The sequence below is a fragment of the Eptatretus burgeri genome, chromosome 12, assembly GCF_056783735.1.
Source record: "Eptatretus burgeri isolate ZD-2024b chromosome 12, Ebu_testis_v1, whole genome shotgun sequence".
Lineage (NCBI taxonomy): Eukaryota > Metazoa > Chordata > Myxini > Myxiniformes > Myxinidae > Eptatretus > Eptatretus burgeri.
In genome coordinates, this window is record NC_140972.1 from 14,738,644 (window position 1) to 14,761,456 (window position 22,813).

General features: G+C 39.5%; 1 protein-coding gene across 3 annotated transcripts in view; it reads left to right on the plus strand.

Moving 5' to 3' along the window:
- The window catches only part of LOC147015141 (ras GTPase-activating-like protein IQGAP1), a 255,416-nt gene that overhangs the window by 185,404 nt on the left and 47,199 nt on the right, over nucleotides 1-22,813 (plus strand). For 2 of the 3 annotated variants that reach the window (XM_085849637.1, XM_085849638.1), the window contains one exon: nucleotides 14,619-14,822. In XM_085849637.1, coding sequence (XP_085705763.1) covers nucleotides 14,619-14,822 — 204 coding nt within the window. Of the gene's footprint in view, nucleotides 1-14,618; nucleotides 14,823-15,206; nucleotides 15,504-22,813 lie in introns of those variants that run through there. The other variant, XM_085849639.1, reaches the window with a different exon arrangement.

The window sequence follows — 22,813 nt, forward strand, 5'->3', positions numbered from 1 at the left end:
GCCAAAAAGATGGGCCAAAAACTTGGTGGTAGTAGTAGTAGTAGTAGTAGTAGTCGTAGATTGGAAGAACAAAAACAGACGTGCCAGATATCTGTGAATTATACTATTTAAATTTTTTGCTTTGTACGAGTAATTGGTTGAAATGGAGTGAAGTCAATTTTATTTTTCCCTACTAATCTATGCCATTAGTAGGTCATGTCTTTATATGGTGATTCAATGTGTTAAAAGGTGTTTTGGGAAGAAAAAAAACACCTTTTAAAACCCATTCTTTAAAAAAACAAGGACAAATGTGTCCAAGAGCAGCGTCCTAAAGGTTTTGTCGGCTAAAAAAAACAACAAAAACAACAACAACAACTTCCGCTATTTCGTCACGTGCCTTGATAAAGCCAATAGCAAGACCCGTCATAATGTATTTACGTATTTACGATATATCCTGTATTTACGAAATAAATAGTGTATTTACGAAATTACAATACGATAAATGGAATAATCTTTAAATAGTAACGTGAACTTTTCGAAACCTTAAAGCAAATGTCCGAATATATTTAAAAGTTCATGATAGACGCTCTCAAAAGGCACCGTCAATGCGAGGATGTGTATATGTGCTTCGTATGTAAGGAGATTCGGATCTTGTATATACAAGAGCTGAGTCCTAGAGGTTAACGTTTTGTCTTCACAAGAAGAACAAGAACAACAACAACAACAACAACAACAATGCCGAGCTCTCTATGAGCAGCATTCGCTTTGCGAGACGCTGCTAAAAAAATTATTTGCTATCTTCACTTTTTTATGTCTCAGTCCACGATGGCATTCCTGAAGAAAAGAAAATTCAGAATTCGACTCCCATGCTTCTGAACAATAACACCAGCTTCGGAAATGATCATCATGTACAAGTGATGCGACTTCGTATCACCGGCCAAGTCGATTAGACCCACAGTTGATTGCATTTGACTGTAAACCCACATCCTGCTCAAGCTCAGACTCAATTACGCACCACAAAATGTTCCAGGAAACCAATTTCGGATCATTGCAATATTATGTGATGTTAATAATTTCAATAGTTGTGATCAACATGACGTGGAAAAAAAACAAAACATTTCAGAAAGCAAAACACTTGCCTGGGCCTGAGGTTCACATTGACATTTTAAGGCTATTTTGTGGTGTTTCATTGGTTTACAACTACCGGATTAACACGGTCATTTGAATATTGATCATACAGGTGTGTGTATATCTATGGACAAGGGACATGTAGATTTGGCAATTGCCTGGCTCTGATTTGCTCGAAACGAATGTTTCAGAGCCATTTCCTAGGATTGCAGTTTGATCAACGTCATCGTAACCACGTCTGATCAAACTGTCCAAGCAAAGCCCACGCTAGCGTGGGGAGCATTGACTTGTGCGCTTTGCTTAAAAAGCTACAACTGTTGTAGTCATGGAATGAATCGGCAGTCGTTAATGTGAATGCTGACGAATTATGCCTCATTCATTAGCTGTTTCATCAAAAGTGTCTTGAATACACGACGGTTTAGGGGCTATTCTGTTTTCCCTTCTACCTTCCTGGGCAGTATGAAAACCCCCTCGCATCAACACATCAAGCAAGTACAGTGAAATCTCACTCCAAACATTGAATAACACAGGACTTCACCAGAGCCATATGTGTGATGACCACATTGCCAATTCGGCATTCATAAATCGACCCGTGCCTCCACCTTTCCTCTGAACCCGTCTAGCCTGCTCCGACATATTCTGCTCTGACCACCACTCGCAGCCAACCCTTCCTCCTCGCCCAACCACAACCCCCACCCGTGCCTCCACCTTTCCTCCACACTCTCTTTGTGTTTTTTTCACCCCTCCACCTCACCCCACCTTCCCTACCAACCAATCACATAGCTATGCACCATACATCTCTGTGGTTTCAACATCAAGTGGTTTGTAATCTAATCTTGTAGATTTTTCCCTCCAGGTAGCCAGCTCATCTCCAGATGTCAACTGTTTAACAGAAGCCTTTCCTTCATGGGATATCCCGGACTCACTTGTCTTGCTCCATGGTTATTCCGTTGACGACTTTTACAAGCCCAGTGCTCATGTTGATGATGCTCTATCAAGATCTCCATTTTCCAGAGCCCCTGTGATTATTGTGATTGTGTGTGAAAGCTTCTCAGACAACTTGGACTTCCCGCTATCCCTCTCAACCTAACTCTTTTTTCCTCTGTGGCAAATTCAACTCCCATCATTCATGATGGCTTGGCATCGGTCCTCAAACCATGAAGTTGCAGCTAAGTGTTTCTGTGACATTTCAGATGGCACCTGTTGTCTGCATGGGCTGAGGTGATTGCCAGAAAGCAGCTTGCCTTTGAGAAGTGTCCGTTTATCTTTGTGCTTGTTTGACTTCTATGGACTCCTGGACTGCTGAATGGAATGAGTTGAAAACTGGTGGTTGTACTCAGGGTGTGCCCGAGAGGGTTTGAGGCGGTAAAAAATATCAGTCTCGGGGGTTCAGGGTGGGGGCACAACCCCAATCTTCTCCATGTAAATGTGAATGGCATAGTGCCGCTGCCAGTGGGAGCTTGTATTACAACTCATTCTCTATCACGTTCACTGATTATAATATTGTTTCGATGAAAACTTTCGAAATTGGGGAATTATCCCGTCTGTAAGAACAAGTTTTTCGCGAGTTACCCTAAAATAATATATAAAGAACAAAGTTTGTTATTTGCGAAAATCGAAGATTTTTCAAGTTTATTGGTTGGCGGCATGCGTTATTCTGTCCGTCTGCCTGTCTGTTTGTCTGTTTGTTACTTACAAAGTCAATGATTTTTCAAATATATTGGTCAGTCTTTTGTTATTCTGTCTGTCTGTTGGGTTGCCGAAATAGGTGACCCTTATTGTCAGTAATTCTGTCTGTTTGTTTGGATGTTTGTTCGTTTGTAAACAGGGGTGGATTTTGGCCAAACTCGGGTGGGAGGTACATCTTATGACCTAGTGCTTTGGAAATTGTGATGGTTGCTAGGGACGCTTTGGTTCCCTAGCAACAACCGAAAAACCTTCAAAATTGGTACCGTTCACGCGAAATCAATTCCGAAAGCCATTATCCCACGTAGGGTTATGAAATTTGGCGCGAATGATCTACATGTGATGCTCTATCAAATATATTCCTTTTATCGTGATATATGGAATACTTTACCCGCAGCGCCCCCTACAATTAGGGTATGCGCGAAAATTGGCGAAAATTGAAGGCCCCCTAGCGACCAGGTGAGTGCATCGATACGAATGAAACTTTGCAGATTCATGGTACTCAATGAGTACTACAACTTTTCCTCAGAACATATTGACCGATTTCGCTTAGGTCAGGGGTCAAAGGTCAATTAGTGCAAAAATCGATAATATGCGAGAGCTGGAGGTGCCTTCGTGCCAAATGCTACTCCTCCTAGGGTTATGGTCGGATGGTCATGAAAATTCACACTAATCGTCTGGAATACATTGTGCACAAACAATCAAGCCGGATTTTCGATTTAGATCTTTGTTCACCCTTAGCACCCCCTCGAACTTTGGGGATTTCCGATTTCAATCCGTATTTTCGGTACTTTTCATTCAAATGGATACCGAGCAGTTATCAGTCAATGAAACTGGATGAGATTTGATATGCATAATCTTAAGGTGATTCCCTATCCACTATATGACATCCATTTTGCTCTATATCTTATAGTTTTCATGCTCGGCGACCCATCGCCACCTACCGGCTTGTCTGTCTGTTTGTCTGTCTGTTTGACGCCTCCAAGTCACAATTCCAAACCGATTGTCATGAAACTTTACCAAGTTGTAGAGGTAGTCTCAACTGAGAAACCCATTGATTGAGGTCAAAGGTCATCCTGAGGTCAAATTTCTAAAATCGTCATTTTTCACCTGATTGACTTGAAAATTAAACAGTAATTACATCGTCCATCACTGAATTGGGAAAGCCACTATTTTTGAGATCAAAAGGCAACAGTCAACTCAAGGTCAAACTTCTAAAAACATCAAATTTCATCAGAAAAATCGTCAATTGTCATCCGATTAATCTGAAAATTAAGCAGCAGTTGCATAGTGCATCGGTGAATTTGGAAATCAACTACTTTCGATGTCAAAAGGTCAAAGGTCAACTCCAGGTCAAACTTCTAAAATCATCGATTTCAATCTAAAAAAAAAATCAATTTTCACCCGATTGACCTGAACTTTGATTAGGATTGTCAATTTTAATCTTCATGAAATGGACAATTTGATGTATCCATGGCAACCTTTAGATTGGGTGGTGGATTTTGCAATTATTCTGCTCTGCATCTCTTTTTCTTGCTACTTGCAAAATCGAAGATTTTTCAAGTATATTGGTCAGTCGATTTTGTTAGTCTTCTGGCTGTCTGTGTGTCTGTCTGTCTGTCTGGTTGTTTGTCTGTCAATCACCTACAGGTCACAATTTTAAACAGATCTACACGAGACTTCACCACAGAGTAGAGTTTGGCAGAAGCAAGAAGCCTCTTGTTTTTGAGGTCAAAGGGTCAACATAGGCCAAAGGTCAACAAAGTTTTCAAATTTCTAAAAATCCTCAATTTTCATCCGATTGACTAGAAATTTGATCAGGATTTTCATTTCAGCTTACTGAATTCAACCACCAAACTTTAGAGGTTCAAATTGGCCAAAAGGTCAACATAGGCCAAAGGTCAACAACTTTGGTGGAATTTCTAAAAGCCTCAATTTTCATCCCATTGAATTAAAATTGGAAGAGGATTTACAAATGAGGTTAATGAAATCTACCACCAATTATTTTTGAGGTCAACATCGGCTAAAAGGTCAACATAGGCCGAATTTCTAAAATTGTCAATTTTCAAATGATTGACTTGAAATTTGAAGAGGAGTTGCATATTTGGTCATTAAATTCAACCACCAATTATGTTTTTAAGTCAAATTTGTTTTATGGATTTCGCAAGTATTGTGCTATGCATGACATCTTTTTTGTTTGTGTGTTTGTTCATTTATGCTTCGGATCCTGCAGAAAACAGTACAACCAAACTTTGCATGGCCTCCTCTTTCAGTTGGAGGGAAGATCAAGGGTCATGTTTGGTTAAAAAAAAAAGTTGAAAAATTAAGAAAAATATTGAAAATCAGATAATTGACTTTCAGACCTTGATCGGGTCGAGTGTTAATGCACTGCCTGATGACTCCCCCCCCACCCCCCCCCCCCCCGGGAGTGATTGAGTAATATGTATTGTGAAAATCACATGTTGAGTTTGTCGTGATTTATTGTCAACATCACAAATTTAATTATCATAGTGTTTATACATGCACCTGTTATTTAAAATATTGCTTTAATACACAGGTTTATTTTAACACCTCCGTGTTCAGGCATCGAGTGAATATGTTCTGATGTGATTTTCCCAGGAGCGATCTGGTAAAATGTTCGATGAAGATCGTATGATGAGGTTGACGTGATTTGTTATATTTAAAAAATAAAATTAATAAAAATAGGTAAATAGAAGGGAAGGCAGTCCAAGTATATTTTGCAACAACCAAGATTGGGAATTGAATTTGAAACTATACGGTCAACATTCCCCAATTTGTCATGCAGGAAATATTTAAATACATCTTTCATTGGAATTCCCCAGGTCATGCTATAAGTACTTCAACTCGTTTGTAACAAAGGTGCCAAAACTGACCCGCTCAACAATGGACTGATCATCCTTCTCTCCCCATCATAATCATACTAAAATATGCCAATATGTATGCATGTGTGTATGTATGTACGTATGTATGTACGTACGTATGTATGTATGTATGTATGTATGTATGTATGTATGTATGTATGAACGAACCTTATAGAATGAAAAATGGCTTGGGAGATCTCCACCAAATTTTGCAGATGCGCTGGAGGAACCTGTGAGCCGGTCATGGGTGCAATTAAATTTCCCTTTACCTCCTGAGGGTGGTGGAGATGACCCGGACAAAAGACAGAGTAATGCATGCATATTGATCGAACTATAATTTGGGGGAAGAGGTGTTTGCCACCAGAATTTTTCTAAAGTGGGACTGGAGCAGTGGCTGATCTGGGGATACAGAAAAGGTAGCACAATTGGACCAGATCAACAACCGTTGAACCCCACACTCCACAATCCCGAGTGGGTGGTAAACAGGACTCAAACTCCAGCCATCGAGCCTTTCCACCCAAACACAAACACCCCGGCAGTTTGCAGTCAATATTAATTGCCAATACGATTGCTCAGTACATAAAGGAAACTCTTGAAAAGAACATAACTACATATGAACATAACTCTCCCAAACTTTCGTTGATTCCAGCCATTCTTACTGTAATTCCTTAATATAATTTATGCATCATTACCTGGAGTCATTTGTGCTATGAACGCATGCAAACGTTAGTAACCGTGTTGTGCAGTTTCACTTGTTGTACAGTACTGTACTTAAATTCACTCTACGCACTCGTTAAAACGTTTCCTCATATTTACTTTGGATATGTTTGGTAAATATGTCTCTTCTCTGTCTTTACCAAGACAGAGAAGAGACAGAGAAGAGACAGCGAAGAGACAGAGACAATAGGGAAAGGGCCTATTCCATAAGTTTGTGGTAGTTATGTATCAAAATAGAAAATTATTATACATAAATTATATTAAGGAAATTATAATAACAACTAAACTTACGGGAAGCTCGGATTAGGGTTAGACAGGACGCAATGACTTAAAGCGTGATATAATATGCGAGTTTAAACCAATGAGAGCCAGAGAAGTTGAGGCTACGCCCACAAACCGGCACAATATAATTTAGAATTTCATTCAGCGATATCATCATTATTAATTGTCATTAAAAAAAAAAAACAGGTTGCCCACGTTCAACAGGAGGTCTAATTTGGTCTATGTGTCAAGTTTGGTGGCAATTGGCCTCATAGTTTTGGCCTGGTTCGTGTTACATACAAACAGACAGAAAGACAGACAGAAAATGACATTTATTTATTAGATGTCAGCCTCTAGGAAAAGTACAGTCTCTCGAGCTTCTGGTCCTCATGATCAACTACAATCTGTCATTGGTATGTCATATCTTCCAGCTGCTGGCCTCCAAAGCTGCTGACTGCTGACCATCTCTGAAAGGCTAATCCCATTCTCAACCATAACCATCTTGTACTGATATGCAAAGCCTTTATCTGAGGTACCATTGAATTATCCCCTGTATTTACGAGTGTGTCATTAAATAACCCCCTCCCACCCAACCACCCCCCCTCGCTCCTCCATAAGCTGGTCCACCTGCTTCCAAACTTGCCTTCCTTGAGGCCATAGTCTCAAAGGTCTTCTGCATCATCGGCATCTCATTACAGGAGGCGGAGTCTCAGGGTCTGCTTTGAACTCGCTGCTGGCAGGTTGGTGGCCTTGCCGTCTTTTACCACCTCCTCCTGCCTATTATTGGTATTCATGACCTTTAAAAGATGCTCGTGATACCCCATCTAAAACTTGACTAATCACCGCAGGACGATTTTCAATGCTGCTATAAAAGGTCACTGACGAAGCAAATGACACATCTTTCATTCGCGTCTTTATTCATTGACCTTTCTTCCATACAGATTCCCTGCAACAAACAAAAAGCACTAATAAGTTCCATATACAAGACACACAAATCAGCATGGCTTACGGCGATGCATGTTTATATTGATATATGGACATGAGACCATCTGGTCGGCATGGCCCGAGAGGGTGATGCACATGCTGGCAATGCACAAAACAAAGCTTCATAAAAATGCTTTGCAAATACTAACAGACTTGTATAACAAAACATAACTTTGTATAACAAAACTTTGTATAACAAAAAAAACGATATCCCAATAAACCTCATCCTGGCATCAGGATAGAGACTCAGGCCACACCGATAAATCGATAATCAAAGTTATCTGATGAGCAGAAAAAGGTTGCCATTACAGAAAATATATGTACTTATACGATCGCGACTGCATTCGGGTGGCGTAACAAAGGTGAAACAGTAAAATGCGGCTCACATCGGAGCCCGGATTCATAAGATTACAAAACGGCATGCAAAACAACGATTCTACTTGCTCATGAGTGCGCTTGATCCAAAATGACTAGAGCGTCACAACAAATATATTGATTGGCTGAGTGAAACACATGACATAACAGCCCAGCGAAACAGCAAGTGTGAACAGGCAGTTTACAGGTCATCAAGTACTGCCGTCTCCCAGCAGCAAGAGAAACTTACGACTCGAGATAGGCTCGTCAAGACGTGGCAGGATCAAATCAAGGCTGATGTACAAACGTTCTGCAAACAGCCGCAACACTGCCCCCTCATCTTTCTGCCAAACTGCCGCTACTCCACGTTGTGACTGTGTCTGGGGGAAGGTTGCACACTTTCTACCAGAGACCTTTACATTGTTAAAATCTCAATGCCTCAGCTTTACACCAACTTCCATTCTTTCCTCCTCTTCTTCTCTCGCTTGAGTAACTCTCTGAGTCTATTCTCTCGTACTTATTCCTCCAAACGTTCAAGTCTGCTGTCCATCAACACCTCATGTTATCTTCCATTTATTCCCCTGTGTTTTACTACACAGATTGAGACTCTTCCTTTTACCTGCAACTCCTCTCGTCGTGCTCTGGTGGATCTCTATGTCCTTGTCAAGCTAATTTTCCCCTCACTTAATTACGCCTCCTTCTATAGGATAGGGAAAGGCTTATACCTGCGATATGGGTTGTTTCTACAATTGCTGCCCCAAATTTTAAATGGTACCCTAGAGTTTCTTAAACCCCAAAGAGTACTAAGGCCTAAGTCACATTTGCCACGGCGGCCGTGGGGTCTCCAAAATCTACGGCCACTAGCAATTATACGGCGGCCGCAGTATTTCCACGGTCACACAATGTAGCAGTCACATATGTTTTTATTTTTCGGGGAGCCGCATGGCGTATTTAGAAATTGTGGAGACCGAAAACATGGGGTTGCCGTACGGTCTTTGATTTGATGTCGCACGGTGACCTTAAGGGGGCCCTGCGGCGGCCATAGAATTTTCAAGGCAGACACAAGGTAGCCTCAAGGTGCCCGCAAGGTGACCGCAGGGGGGGCCCTAAGGCAAACGTGCGGCCAGACGGACGGTAACGAGTGGGTTAATTTTTTTTTTTTTTTTTTACCAGTTTTTTGTTTTGGCTTGTCGAATTGCTATGGCGAACGTAGAAATGAAAAAAGTTATAGCTCCGTGTTATAATTCCACGGCGACCCCTACGGCCTGTAAAAGATAGCCAAACGGCCTAGAGCCACCCTGAGGCCACCGCAGAAACTCTGCGGCCGCCGCACATTTCTGTCAATTCAGAGGGCGTACGGCCGCCGTATCCTCGCCGTAGAGCAAATGTGACTTAGGCCGAAACCACCATTTAGGTTTTCTTTTTCTTCCTTCTATTTCTGCCAGTGTCTGAGCTGCATCACGCAGCTGGGACTTTCAGAATGAAACTTTGCATCAATAATAGGACTACAAAGTATACAGGGTTGACAAAAATAATTTTGACCTTCACATAATTTTTATGGTCATGATCTAATTATAAACATTGAAACATTTTTCACCATAACTCGACGAAAGTTTGTCGGATTGGAAGGAAATTGCCCTCTCCAGATATACCAGAGTAAAACACATGTATGCTTGATTTACATCATACCCCTCCGGGTTAAAGGTCAAGGTCAAATGGTGGTCTGAAAAAGAAGCCTTTTTGTCATCGCTCAATTTTCAAAAAGTCCGCTCGGCCTTCCAAGATGTTCTTGCATCTTAACAGTGAAACTGCACTGAAGTTGTGCACCTGATATTTGATTCGTGTCCTTGACCTAATTTTTTTTTGTCTGATTGTGACCTAATTCCAGAAAATACATTTTTGATCATAACTTGAAAAATTTCCCTTAGATTTTCATGATGTTGGGTTTTATGAGTAGATTTTAGATGGGAACACATTTTTTTTAATTTACATTCTATTCCGAAATATTGAAGGTCAAGGTCATGTGACAGTCTGCAAAGAATATGGCCATCATTGGATCGCGGGTGCTGGGGGAGGCTTACCCTATTTGCTTTGTGATCGCAGATATCTAGTTTTATCTGTTAACCCTTTACCCTCTCTTATTTTGGTCTTCCATGAGTTTCAATGCTTGTCCGTAAAAAAAAAGACAAACTTAAGTTACAGTGAAAAAGGTCAGAATTTTGAACCATTTTCCTCTCTGCTGCTTTCTACTTCTTGTACATTCCCTTTTCCTCCCTCCCATGTACTTTCTTCCCCTCCCCTTCCCTCATCTCTCCACCTCCTGACCTTTTTCCCTTTCTCCCACCTCCGCCTCCTATCCCATTTACTTCCCTATTCCACCCCTTTTTCCTTTGTGTAGATAGTATGTGGATATCCCCTTGTATTTCTCATGAAGTCAGAGTCATTATATGTGTGATTTATTCAAATCTACATCCTGCCCCACATTTTTACCACCATCATTTTTGTACATTATTTGTCTCTCTCGATTTTATGAGATTTGCAAAGATGTCACAGGAATCAAATACAAAAGCATGCCCATCATTTAATTGCCGCATGGTTTGAGAACGTGCATAAAAGACTTGCGTGACATATTGACAGTTTCAATATAATGTTCAAAAAGCTGAACCTCAGAATTCTTTTCCTGTTCTGTTTTCCTTGCATTTCCTTTGTGAGTCGCTTTTACGACACAGTGCGGTCAGACTGTGGCCAGACTGTACCTGACCACTGGCACTATCGGGATCTTGGAGAAAGATTGTTTAATTTTTTTTTTTTGTTGTACAGCACAGTTTGGCTACAATACTTTAGAAAGTCTTCCTCAATTTATCGAGGACTCTGGCTCGTATAGGTACTGTGAAGACAGTCCAATATATACTATAATAGACACGAACTTATCAAAAACTTCGGGGCAGTTACTAACTATGCTTTGCTCCAAATGGTATAGGCGTTAGGTGTAACGTGTTACCATTTCTCTTTCCGAGAAAGTTCAAGTTCAGGTTCAGTGGTGGATTGTGCTGTGTTGATATTGCAAGATGTACATAGTGGTTCTATTGGCTTTACGTTTTTGGTTCTGGATTCCACTGGTGGCATTTCAAGGTTGTTGGTGGTGTTGTATAGCCTTGGACAGTTCTCTTGAACAAGCCGGCAGCACGGAGACAGCTGATCGATCTCCCAGGAGTGACTCAGAGATCCCCCACATCCAGGATGGTGTACCCCCACCTTCACAAAGTCAGGGCCAAGACAGAGAAGAGACAGAAACAAGAGGGAAAGGGCCCGGTCCATGGGGACCGATCGGCACTCTGACCGTGACGCGCTGCCCTGACAAATCCGGGCGGCAGGGAAGATTTGCTCTCCGACTTGTGTTGGGGGGGGGGGTACAACCACCACGAAAAGGCATACGCGATAGTTGCTTTCAAGGTTGTTGGTTTTTATACATGTACTGTGTCGCAAAATTCCAAATAGATATGACAGTATGGCAAGGTGTGTTGTCATTCAGCTAAATGTATTTCGACCCTAAAAAATAACAGTTATGCATAGTGATCAAAATGTTACAACAACTGCTTTACAGTGTATGTAAAATCGATACAGAATGGGAGAGTTCCTTTCATTTTTGGATGTGCTATCTGAATACTTTTGCTAATGTTGTATTCAATCATTTTATTTGGCCATGAGTGCTTGCCTAGTTTAATATCAGGTGACTTTAGTATCTTAGCTTTTTTTTATTTTACAAAGGAAAATACATGCTTATGGCCAAGAGAATGCCAAACATCGCCACGGGCACCGCACTGTCACAGAACAGTGCATGATGGATTACAACAATCATAGGAAAGTCCAACCTTTGACCTCATGTAATTTGAACTCGTATCCATCAACAGCTGGATTATCAGCACTTGTTCCTAACCTGCTTACTGTGAGCACTTATCACACTGCTGGATGCACATTTTCTCTTGGGTGAAAGTCTCCTCCACACAAAAATGATAAGACATAACAAGGAATTACAATGCAAGAGGAGCCCATTCGGACCATCATACCTGTGCTACATCCACATTAGACCAAATTCTGTTGAAAATTATCAACCACCCTACCTATATCCCCGATTGTCACGACCACTTTCCCAATAATCTGAACCTGTTTTTCACCTCCAATCTGTTGCATTATCGCGACGCAATTTCAACCCCGATTAGTTCCTCTGTCCACACTCATTTTAGCTATCAACCTCTTATGGGGTACATTTTCGAATGCCTTCTCAAAGTCTTGATAAACCACTTCTAATGCACTTCCTCATCTACCCAGTCAGAAACTGCTTCATACAACTCCTTGCTCTCCAAACTCTCTGCCGATACCACCCAAGGCCAACTCCACACTTGATTTACTGACTTCCTTTACTCTCGTAGACAACGTGTTGCTCTCAGCGGGATCCTTTCATCTCCTCTCACTGTCAAGGCTGGAGTGCCACAAGGCAGTGTTCTCGGCCACATATTATTCCTAATCTTCTTCAATGATCTCTCTGACTCTGGAAAATCGTCTATCTCTTTGCTGATGACTCCACCCTCTGCCGTGATATCCCCCATCCTTCAGATAGGCAGGTAGCAGCCTCTTCCCTCTGCAGAACTTGATAGAATCACGAACACGAGTTGAAGGAGGTGAAAGTTGAGTCTGCTTCGAGAAAGAACATTGTGAAGCGGTTACAACATGCTGAAGTTAATATTCTCTTTGGTTTAGAAGTAGACATCCACCATTAACGTATCGCTGCCGTGAAGACCACCATTAAGTTGTGAAGAAAGGAAATGGTAGTAATATACAATTCAAAATGGTCAACAAATCAATTTTTGCAAAAATAAGTAATATAAGATGCACAATCATACTAAGTGAAAGTGAAAATATATCAAACTTGAATGTTTTAAGATACAGTACTGTACTTATTCCATTGTGATGTTTTTTTTCATCAGGAAGGCCTGGCTTGACATCTTGTTTCCCTGTTTGTTTGTTTTTAATTGGCATGTTTTTAAAAAAAAAAACCCTTTTTGCAAATGTTCATGCTTTCAACCATATATGAACATCTCGAGCTAAATAAATCACATGTCTGCCCCACTATTAGTAAATCTGTGCTGACGACCTTTAATTTGTTTTAAATAATTAAAATCGCTCCCCTTCCGAATGGTTCTCCATGATGGTGGCAGCAGACCATTGATTGCTTTATTTCAAACTTTTGACTGTTCCAAAAACTTTTTTTCCCCCTCTCTTTCTCTGGACAAGAACGAGGCTCATGGAGGAGGAGGTTAAATTGACAGTGGGGTCGTGCAGCAACAATTAAGTTCAACTGGTAAAGGAATGAGAGAGAGAGAGAGAGAGAGAGAGAGAGAGAGAGAGAGAGAGAGAGAGAGAGAGAGAGACAGACAGACAGACAGACAGACAGACAGACAGACAGACAGACAGACAGACAGACAGACAGACAGACAGACAGACAGACAGACAGACAGACAGACAGACAGACAGACAGACAGACAGACAGACAGACAGAAAGACAGAGAGACAGAGAGACAGACAGAGACTGAAGTTAGGAAGGGTTAATGGTGGTAATAAAGATCATGGGTCAGGGTGGGAGATGAAATAAGGTGGCGGTGAAATGCCTGCTTGAAGCCCGAGAGGGAAGAGTGTGTAATAACGGCCTCTGGAGTGTGGTTCCATGGATGGGAGAAGTGAGGAACAAAGGAGGTGAGCTGTGCAGCCGAGATTTTTGAAGTTTAACCAGGAGAGGGTTACTGGAAGAACACATGCATCTTCAACTTCCTGGGGAGGGTCGGAGCATTGAGGGTGCACAGGGAACAATGTTGGAGAAGAGGTGGTAAAAGCAGAGACCACTTCTGCTTCTTCTTCTTCTTCTTCTTGCATATAGCAGCTTGGCTGCTGGTAGCTATCATTTTGTTGAGGTGTGACTGCCACTGATGCTGTACCCCTCTACCAGTACACTGGTACTCATTTTGCTGACCTTGGAAGGATGACAGGCTGAGTCAACCACACCTGGTGTTGATGCAGTGGCAAACGGGGTAGCCAGCCGCCTAAAGCCAGTCATCCCAAGCCAGCCACCCTAACCACTGAGGCAACACCAGGCTTAAGAGACCACTGACCTGCCTGAGATGTGAAAGCAACAGACCTTTTGCATCAACCTTGTCATGGGAGATACCAGTAATGACTTTGTTATTTTATCATGGTTTGCCAACGTCTACTCTTGTACGTTCGTATCGTGTGGCTAACAATCAAACAAATTAATTTACACCGAAGCCCTAAAAATCAAATTGGGCTTTCCTGTATCCATGGGAAAATTGAGCAAAGTACACAAAAAAGTAGTAATCCATCAAGATCAATCTACCTTTGGTGTTTATGACAATTTTGTTTTCGTTGTTTCAAACAGATATCATGACCTCTTCAGCTGGACACCCTTTTCTCAAATATTGTGTGTAGGTTAATCCACTTTGCTGCTCAGGTGTTTGTTATTTGGAGCATGTGTTCGTGAAACAATTCTTGCAAGCCCAAGAAATGCATATGTGTGTATGTTGTAAAACTCATTCCAACACTTGCTAATGTTTGCAGGAAAAGGAGTACCAGCGTTTAATGATGCAACGAGCTGCCCTTGCACAGTGTGCACCTGAAAAGATGCGCCACTCAGTCGTGAATGAAGGACTCACACTGGCCGACAAGAAACAACAAGTGTTGGAAAGTCTTCCAGCCTTGGAGGTTGCTGATCTCGTCTCGCAGTCCGACAGCTACCAGGCCTTTAGTAATGACATTGCCAAGGTGATACACACGTTTTCATCACTTGTACCTCTGCACCTTTCAGTCTTACACTCACCTGGCCATGCAATTCTACCTGTGGTTTATTAATTTAATAACGGTGCTGCGTTAGTCAGTGAGTGAGCGAGTCTGCACAGGTTCTCAGATCTACTGCAATATTTATACCCCAGTGAGACTTTGCGTTGTTAAATGCTCCGTCTTGTTAGTTGTTGTTTAATGCCCGTCTTGTAGTTTTTTTTTTTTAGCTAAGAGTAAAATAAAAGGTCATTTTCGGTACATCAACAGCCTCATGACGATTTTTATGAACAACCTACACTTATCTTTATCTTCTCGCTGCTATGTATAATAAGGCTCAAACCACAGCTCTCCACCCCTTCCTATTCCCAGGCTGGATGTTGTGCTTCTTCCAGAGTAATTCCTCCTTCCATTGAATCCTTCTCCACTGTTTGCTTCCATGTGATCCTTGATCTACCCAATGGCCTTCTTCTGTTCATCTTGCTTTGGTATATTATTTTCACTTGTCCAAAGCATTTGAGTCTAGATTTATGTATTCTTGCACTCACTGGAATTTGTTGTTCTTTTTATGATATTTTAATTACCTCCACTGCCAAAGGTAAATGTTTTCAACCCTGTCTGTCTGTCTGTCTGTCTGTCTGTCTCTTTGTCTGAGAGCAGGATATCTCAAAAAGTTATGAACGGATTCAGATGAAATTTGGTGGACAGATTGGGTGTGTGACAAGGACGAATTGATTCGATTTTGGTGACTATCTGGATCCGGATCCAGATCCGAGAATTTTTTTTTAATTTTCAGGTGATTCTTCACCTTTGAGAGGTGGGGCCAAAAAACGATAGATAGCAGGATATCTCAAACTGTTATGGATGGATTTGGATGAAACTTGGTGCATGAGTTGGGTAGGTAACAAGATCAAGCTGATTCGATTTTTGGTTCAGGTTCAGATGCAGATCCGGCCTATCGGTGGATGCAAACATAAACTGTTCAGCCTGGTGGAGGTATGCACTCGACTGTGTGGAGTTCTATTTTTTTTTAAATAAAATCATGACTTTTTCTGTTTATCGTGTTTCCCAACAAATGCATCTCAAAGGAATCTATTTTTTCCTCCTTTTATTAGGTCATCTCTACCGAGATGACCTAATAAAGCCGAACCAAATGTCCGTCCGTCCGTCCGTCCGTCCGTACGTCCGTCCATACGTCCGTCAACCATTTTTCTTTCCGATCTGTATGAAACTTAGTATGTGGGTAGAGGTCGATGAGTGTTGCACAGCGATATAACTTTTATCCGGGTTCAAGGTCAGGGTCAAGGTCACGAGGTCGCGTAAGTTATAAAAATCGCCATTTTCCAAACCTATCTAGTCTGACATTCTACAAGATATTCGGCAACTGTTTATTGATTATGATAGTAAAAAAATATTATCTTGTATCTAACCGGACAGATTTTTTAATTTCCTTCCCGTTTGATTGTCACGCGATCTGGAAGATGGCCAAAAACGCCGATGCGATTCGCAAAGAAGGAAGGAAGGAGAAATGAAATATAAATATGAAACATTTTTAGCCTTTTATATTTATACATTTTCCGCCGAAGGTGCAAAAGTTTCAAAACCCGAAATGTAAACGTCGGCATTTATTTTCAAAATATAATTTCGTGGGTGCGCGCGCCAAAATGCCGAGTCATCTTTAACCAAACTGCGCAGTTCGAGCTGCGCAGTAGTCTTCGGTCAAAACTGAACATTGAGAACTTGTGGTATTATAGAGATGACTTGTGGTATTATACCCCCACACGGGGGTAATTTTTTTTGTAAGGGTCCATGTGAATAATCCATACATATCAAAATGGGTGAAACTGTTACATTGAATATCTTCAATTCCACATTTTCTGATCTGTCATTTTCTGATTCTGATTTCTGATCTTCTGATTAAAATTCTCAAGAATACTTTGTTTCGAACGAGGATAGGAAGCTTATTCCACAATAATTTTTGCACTCTTGTATACTTCCTTTGTTTTTGTGTATTGGTGCTATAATGTTTGTTTTGTTTTTTTAGAAATATTCCGGTATTGCCTCTTTCTGCCACACCGTATATCATTTAAATTTTTGTCAGGATCTCTCCTCGATGGTTTCCAGCGATATGCCTTTCAACTTTTCAATTCATTTATTGCCATTTCTACATCTCTTCTAGTTATTTGATGCTGTAATTCTTCTTATCCCCTCAGGAAATCATTTAACATCCATAGATCTGGGTTAATACTAAGATTGTAAAATTCTTTAAAATAGTTTATAAATCTTTTTTTTCTTTTTTTACTTCACCTTTTAACACATTTCTATATTTTCGTCTTTCTGATCATTCACATTATCGACAAACTTTTGAAAGCATTTCCTTTGGAATTTTACAGTTTTAAACACTTATCCACTTTCATTTCTTCCATCTGCCTTTTCAATTTATTTGACTTTGTTTGCCCAAAATGTATTTCTATTTCCTTTCAAAACCCCTTTGTAATCGATGTCGGTATTTACTACTTTCTTTCTTCAGCTCACCTCTCGCTACTCATTCCGTACAGTCTTCAACTATTAACCTTACATTATTTTGTTTCTGACTTCGCCTATAGGTGTTTTACTTGTCTACCGTTTTGTTGTCCTTCATTCTCTATCCTAAAGCTTCTTCTGATGTTTCATTTATAGCTTTCTTGAATTTTTCGCAATTTCTATGGCTTTTATCATCTTCCTCTTATTCAAATGTGGTTCAAATTCCCACCCAATTTTGTTTGAATTTCATTCCTATAATTTTCAAGTTTTACTTTCCCCTGATAACAGTGAGCATTTTGTGTGTTCATATTAGCTTCTTTCAACTTTACTATATTTTTCGAAATAATGAATCTTTGATCATTTGGTAGATTATATTCACTATCGATATATGCTCGACTGTCTAGTGTTGATGTCCTCCATCCCTTATTAACAACGATGAAATAACTTAAGTCGTGTTAAATTCCATCCAGTGATGTCCATGTTGTCTTGTGATTCTATTTTTGTTTGAATAATTTATTAATAATGAAGGAGATTATTGTTAGTTTGGCATGTTCTAACAGACATTTGCCATTGTCATTCATCCTTATTTCCATACCAAAACTCTCCACACTTGTCTGTCCATATCTACTTTTGCATTAATATCACCCATTAGTAGAACTAGGTCATGCTTTTTTGCACTATTTAGCACAGCATTTAGAATTTGTTAAAATTCATCTTTTATTCCACTATCAGAGCATAAGCTTGTATTGCATGAATATTTATTAATATAATCATCAAGCTACACCACATTAATCCTTTATTACTTGTGAAATCGAAGATTCGCAAGTACTTTATATTGGTTGGTCTGTTCTGTGATTCTATCTATTTGTCTGTTTGTCTGTCTGTCTGTCTGTCTGTTTGTATGTCAATCACCTACATGTCACAATTTTAAACCGATCTTCAGGAAACTTCACAAGATGGTGGAGTTGATCATAAGCAAGAAGCCTATTGATTTTGAGATCAAAAGGTCAACATAAGCCAAAGGTCAACAACTTTGTCGCATTTCTAAAATCCTCAATTTTCATCCGATTGACTTGAAATTTTAATATGTTCTGCATATCAGGTCACTGAATTCAACCACCAATTATTTTTGAGGTCAAATTTGTTTTATGGATTTCACACGTATCGTGCTATGCATGAAATCTTTCTTGTTTATATATTTATCATTTTTGATGCACCTTTACTGCATTTTTACTCTGACTGACTTATTTACTACACCTTTTCACGAGTACTCTTTGTTTTTCCTGAGTGTGTAAATATTATTCCATTGATTACCATTTTCCCTTTTCACAGCCACTTCACTCTACTTGTACCAGCGATGCACAATTTGCATTTCTTATTTTCTCCTGCTCCTAAACTGGCTCTACCTATTTGATATATTGTTTGTACATTAATGCATCCTACTCTCGTTTATATCTTAGCATTGAAGGGTGGCTGACTCCCTTTAGGGGTATCATCTGGTATCTTCCCAGCTTCATTTAGTATATCAGAGTATAATATGTACCAGTATTAGATGAACGTCCTTGGGTGCCTTTGCCAACTGGGCCACTCTGGGTATGAAAGCAATGACAAATGCATCTCCTGAGATTCCCATCTCTTTTGACTTCTGTTGCATTTTGGGTTTCTTGAACATAAAATGTTTTCCACATGAATGGGTTGCTGGGCCATCACCCAATTCCCAACCTGAAGGACATTTTTTTGTCTTCCCAATGGTTCTGTTATTTTTCTGTGCTTTGAGATCCATCGGTACGCAAAATTTCAGCTTTCTATGTCACCCGGAAGGTACCGTTCTTTAACATCGGTCAGTCAGTGAATCAGTGGTGATTATGTGTGTGTGTGTGTGTGTGTGTGTGTGTGTGTGTGTGTGTGTGTGTGTGTGTGTGTATGTGTATATATATATATATATATATATATATATATATATATATATATATATATATATATATATATATATATATATATATACATATATATATATATATATATATATATATATACATATATATATATATATACATATATATATATATATATATATATATATACATATATATATATATATATATATATATATATATATATATATATATATACATATATATATATATATATATATATATATATATATATATATATATATATATATATATATATATATATATATATATATATATATATATATATATATATATATATATATATATATATATATATATATATATATATATATATATATATATATATATATATACACACATACATACAGTATGTGTGTGTATATATATATATCCTGATATAGTGCAATATGCGATTTGTTTTGTTTGATAAGTGCTGGTTGTGGGGCTCTTCTGTGACACCATGAGTTGGATGAAACCCTGAGTGAATGACCTTGTCAATGCATGCTAACCCAAACCTTGTCAATGCACTGAAGTCTGTGCTTTCTTCTCACCTTCACTTCTTTGCTCCTCTCTTTAAAAAATAATTCCCATATGTGTGTGGTCGGGGCAAAACTTTTGCTGAGCCATATTGAACTTGCAAATGTTCCCTGAACCAGTTGATGAAATTATTTTCCCAATTTTGTCAGTTTATAGTGTGCTTATTTCTGAGCTGTCCAATATTCGATTTGTTCTTGTCTAAGGTGAAATGTGACAAAAATTGTGGTACCGATACGGCGCTCACAGGAGGTGTTGCATCTCAGAGCAGGCCATTCTTCAGGTGGCGATGCTAAATCCAGTTATCCCTTCTGCATTTCGCTTGTAGACATTAAATATTCCACACAATCATTTTGAAAAGAGTAGACCTTTGTGTGTTGGTATCTTGGGGGTATTACCTGTCAAAAGATTAAGTGAAAATGTAAGATAATTACAAAAGAGATGTGGATGTTTAGTTAGCTTGTTAATGCTAGGAATGGGATGAGCATGGAGAAGTTAGGAAATCTATATTAAAAAGGAGCCATGTCCTTTGTCTGTTTGTCTTGTTATAACTTGAAAACAAATCAACGGATTTTAATGACTCCAACGATGGTGGATTCAGGGAACTCCTGGAAGGTTTTTCTGATGCAAAAAAAAATAAAAATAAAACGGTCAATTTGTGTGCATGGGTACATGGGCACACGTGTCAAAACTACAACTGCCAACTTGCGACACTGGTTATCCACGCATGGTGGGCAGGATCTCCCAGGTATCCTTTTTTGTTCTTGCCCCATAGATTAGCCATCACAGCAAAGACTGGTGTTCCCATCAACGAAACGATGTGTCTTATATGCTAGTTCATAGATTAAGATCGTAGTGTGTGGATAAAGCACAGGCATGAAGAGCCAGCTGGCCTCCTGTGTCAAAGTTTCCTTGTATTTCTTTCCATTTCAACAATAAGGACTGACAGGATGGCTGAGAGGTATGCACACCCCCTTATAAGCTGTCTTGCCTGGGTTTGAATCCCAACCCAGCTATAAGCTGTTATCCTGGTGTCTCGCAGGCAAGGTGATTCATCAATGTGCGTGCCATCCCTCGGATAGATGTTAAACTGGCCGTCCCATCTGCTGACATTCGTATATGTCAATGATCAAAGGGTGTCTTTCAGGAAAAGTTGGTGAGTTATTGCCAGCACCATGAACAAATTACAAATTCCTGCTCTATCTACTGCTGGGAAAGGGATGGCAAACTGCCCAACATGACCCCAGGCCGAGAGACTGTCATGCATAACCAATGCTGTGTAACACAGAGTATGGTACATCAGATTGTATAATGTACAAAATTGTATCATGTCATTTTCCACACTGACAGGTGATATTTACTACTGTACTCTTAATGACTGTCTGTCCATACACTTCTATCTGTTTCTCAGGTCCTCAAATATGCGACATACCCGCACTGTATGCTGGCTCATGAATGAGTCTTAAATTTATATTGAAAAGCAAATTTAGTTCTTATGTAATTTAAAAAAAAAATCTGTACATATCTGACGAAACAAGTAGCATTCATACAATGCATAGTGTCTCTTCTTGCGCTCATTCTGAACAAAAATACCATCGTTAACTGAACACGCTACTACTGTGGTCCATATACCCACATCATCCATGCACCCTGTTATGTCACATACACATTTATTGATTGATTAATAGGATATTTAACGACCACTTTTGTGCAAGTTACGTACATTAAGGCTAAATTTCTTCAATGAAGATGAATATGAAACTTGAGGTTACACATCAAATCTGAGAGCACATTTCTGAAAAGCAATTTGACGAGGAACATTTTGGCACCAATTTGAAGTTTCCATACAAATGTGCTTTTCACATTTGCAATGACCTAGACTTTTGATCTGTTGATCCCAAAAACAACTATAAGTGAGTTTTATAACTTCAAGCAGTTATAGCTGGGGCCCAAGCCGCCCCGCTTTGATACAATCCAACATCGGTTCGGCAGTTTCAGGGAAGAAGATTTTTAAAGATTTTTTCGCTTGGATTCAACATGTCTGCCACATTATGTCACTGATGCCTCATCCTTATCAAACTTTATTCCCCATGGGTAGTCAATCATATATTAAAGTTTCGCTTCATTCTGTTCAGAGGTTTCAGAGAAGAAGATTTTTAACCTCCGCCATCTTCGAAGATGGATGGAGGTTACTGTTTTCACCCCTTTCTGTTTGTTTGTTTGTTTGTTTGTGAACAGTATTACGGAAAAACTCCTCGATGGATTTCAACGAAACGTGGTGGGGGGGTGAGGTATGGTCCAAGAATCATGCCATTAACATTTGGACTTGGTCCCCCCCCCCCAAAAAAATTGTTTGAGAAAAATTTTTTTTTGCATTTCTACATGTTTTAAGTGATTTCCAACCCCCCCCCCAAATTTTTTTTACCCCCCCCAAAAAATTTTTGTTTTGCATTTCTACATGTTTTAAGTGATTTCCAACCCCCCCCCCAAAAAAAATTGTTAGAGAAATTTTTTTTTTGCATTTCTACATATTTTAAGTGATTTCCAACCCCCCCCCCCCAAAAAAATAGAGAATTTTTTTTTTTGGCATTTCTGCATGCTTTAAGTGATTTCCAACCTCCCCAAAAAATTGCTACCCCCCCCCAAAAAAAAAATTGTTAGAGAATTTTTTTTTTTTGCATTTCTCCATGTTTTAAGTGGTTTCCAACCCCCCTCTCTCAAAAAAAAAAAATTGTTTGAGAAAAATTTTTTTTTGCATTTTTACATGTTTTTAGTGATTTCCAACCCCCCCCCAAAAAAAATTGTCACCCCCCCAAAAAAGAAATTTTTTTTTGCATTTCTACATGTTTTAAGTGATTTCCAAACCCCACCATAAAAAATTGTCAGAGAAAAAAAATTTTTGCAACTTTTTTTAAACAAAATTTCGATTTTTTTTTTTTTGCATTTTTACATGTTTTAAGTGATTTCCAACCCCCCCCCCAAAAA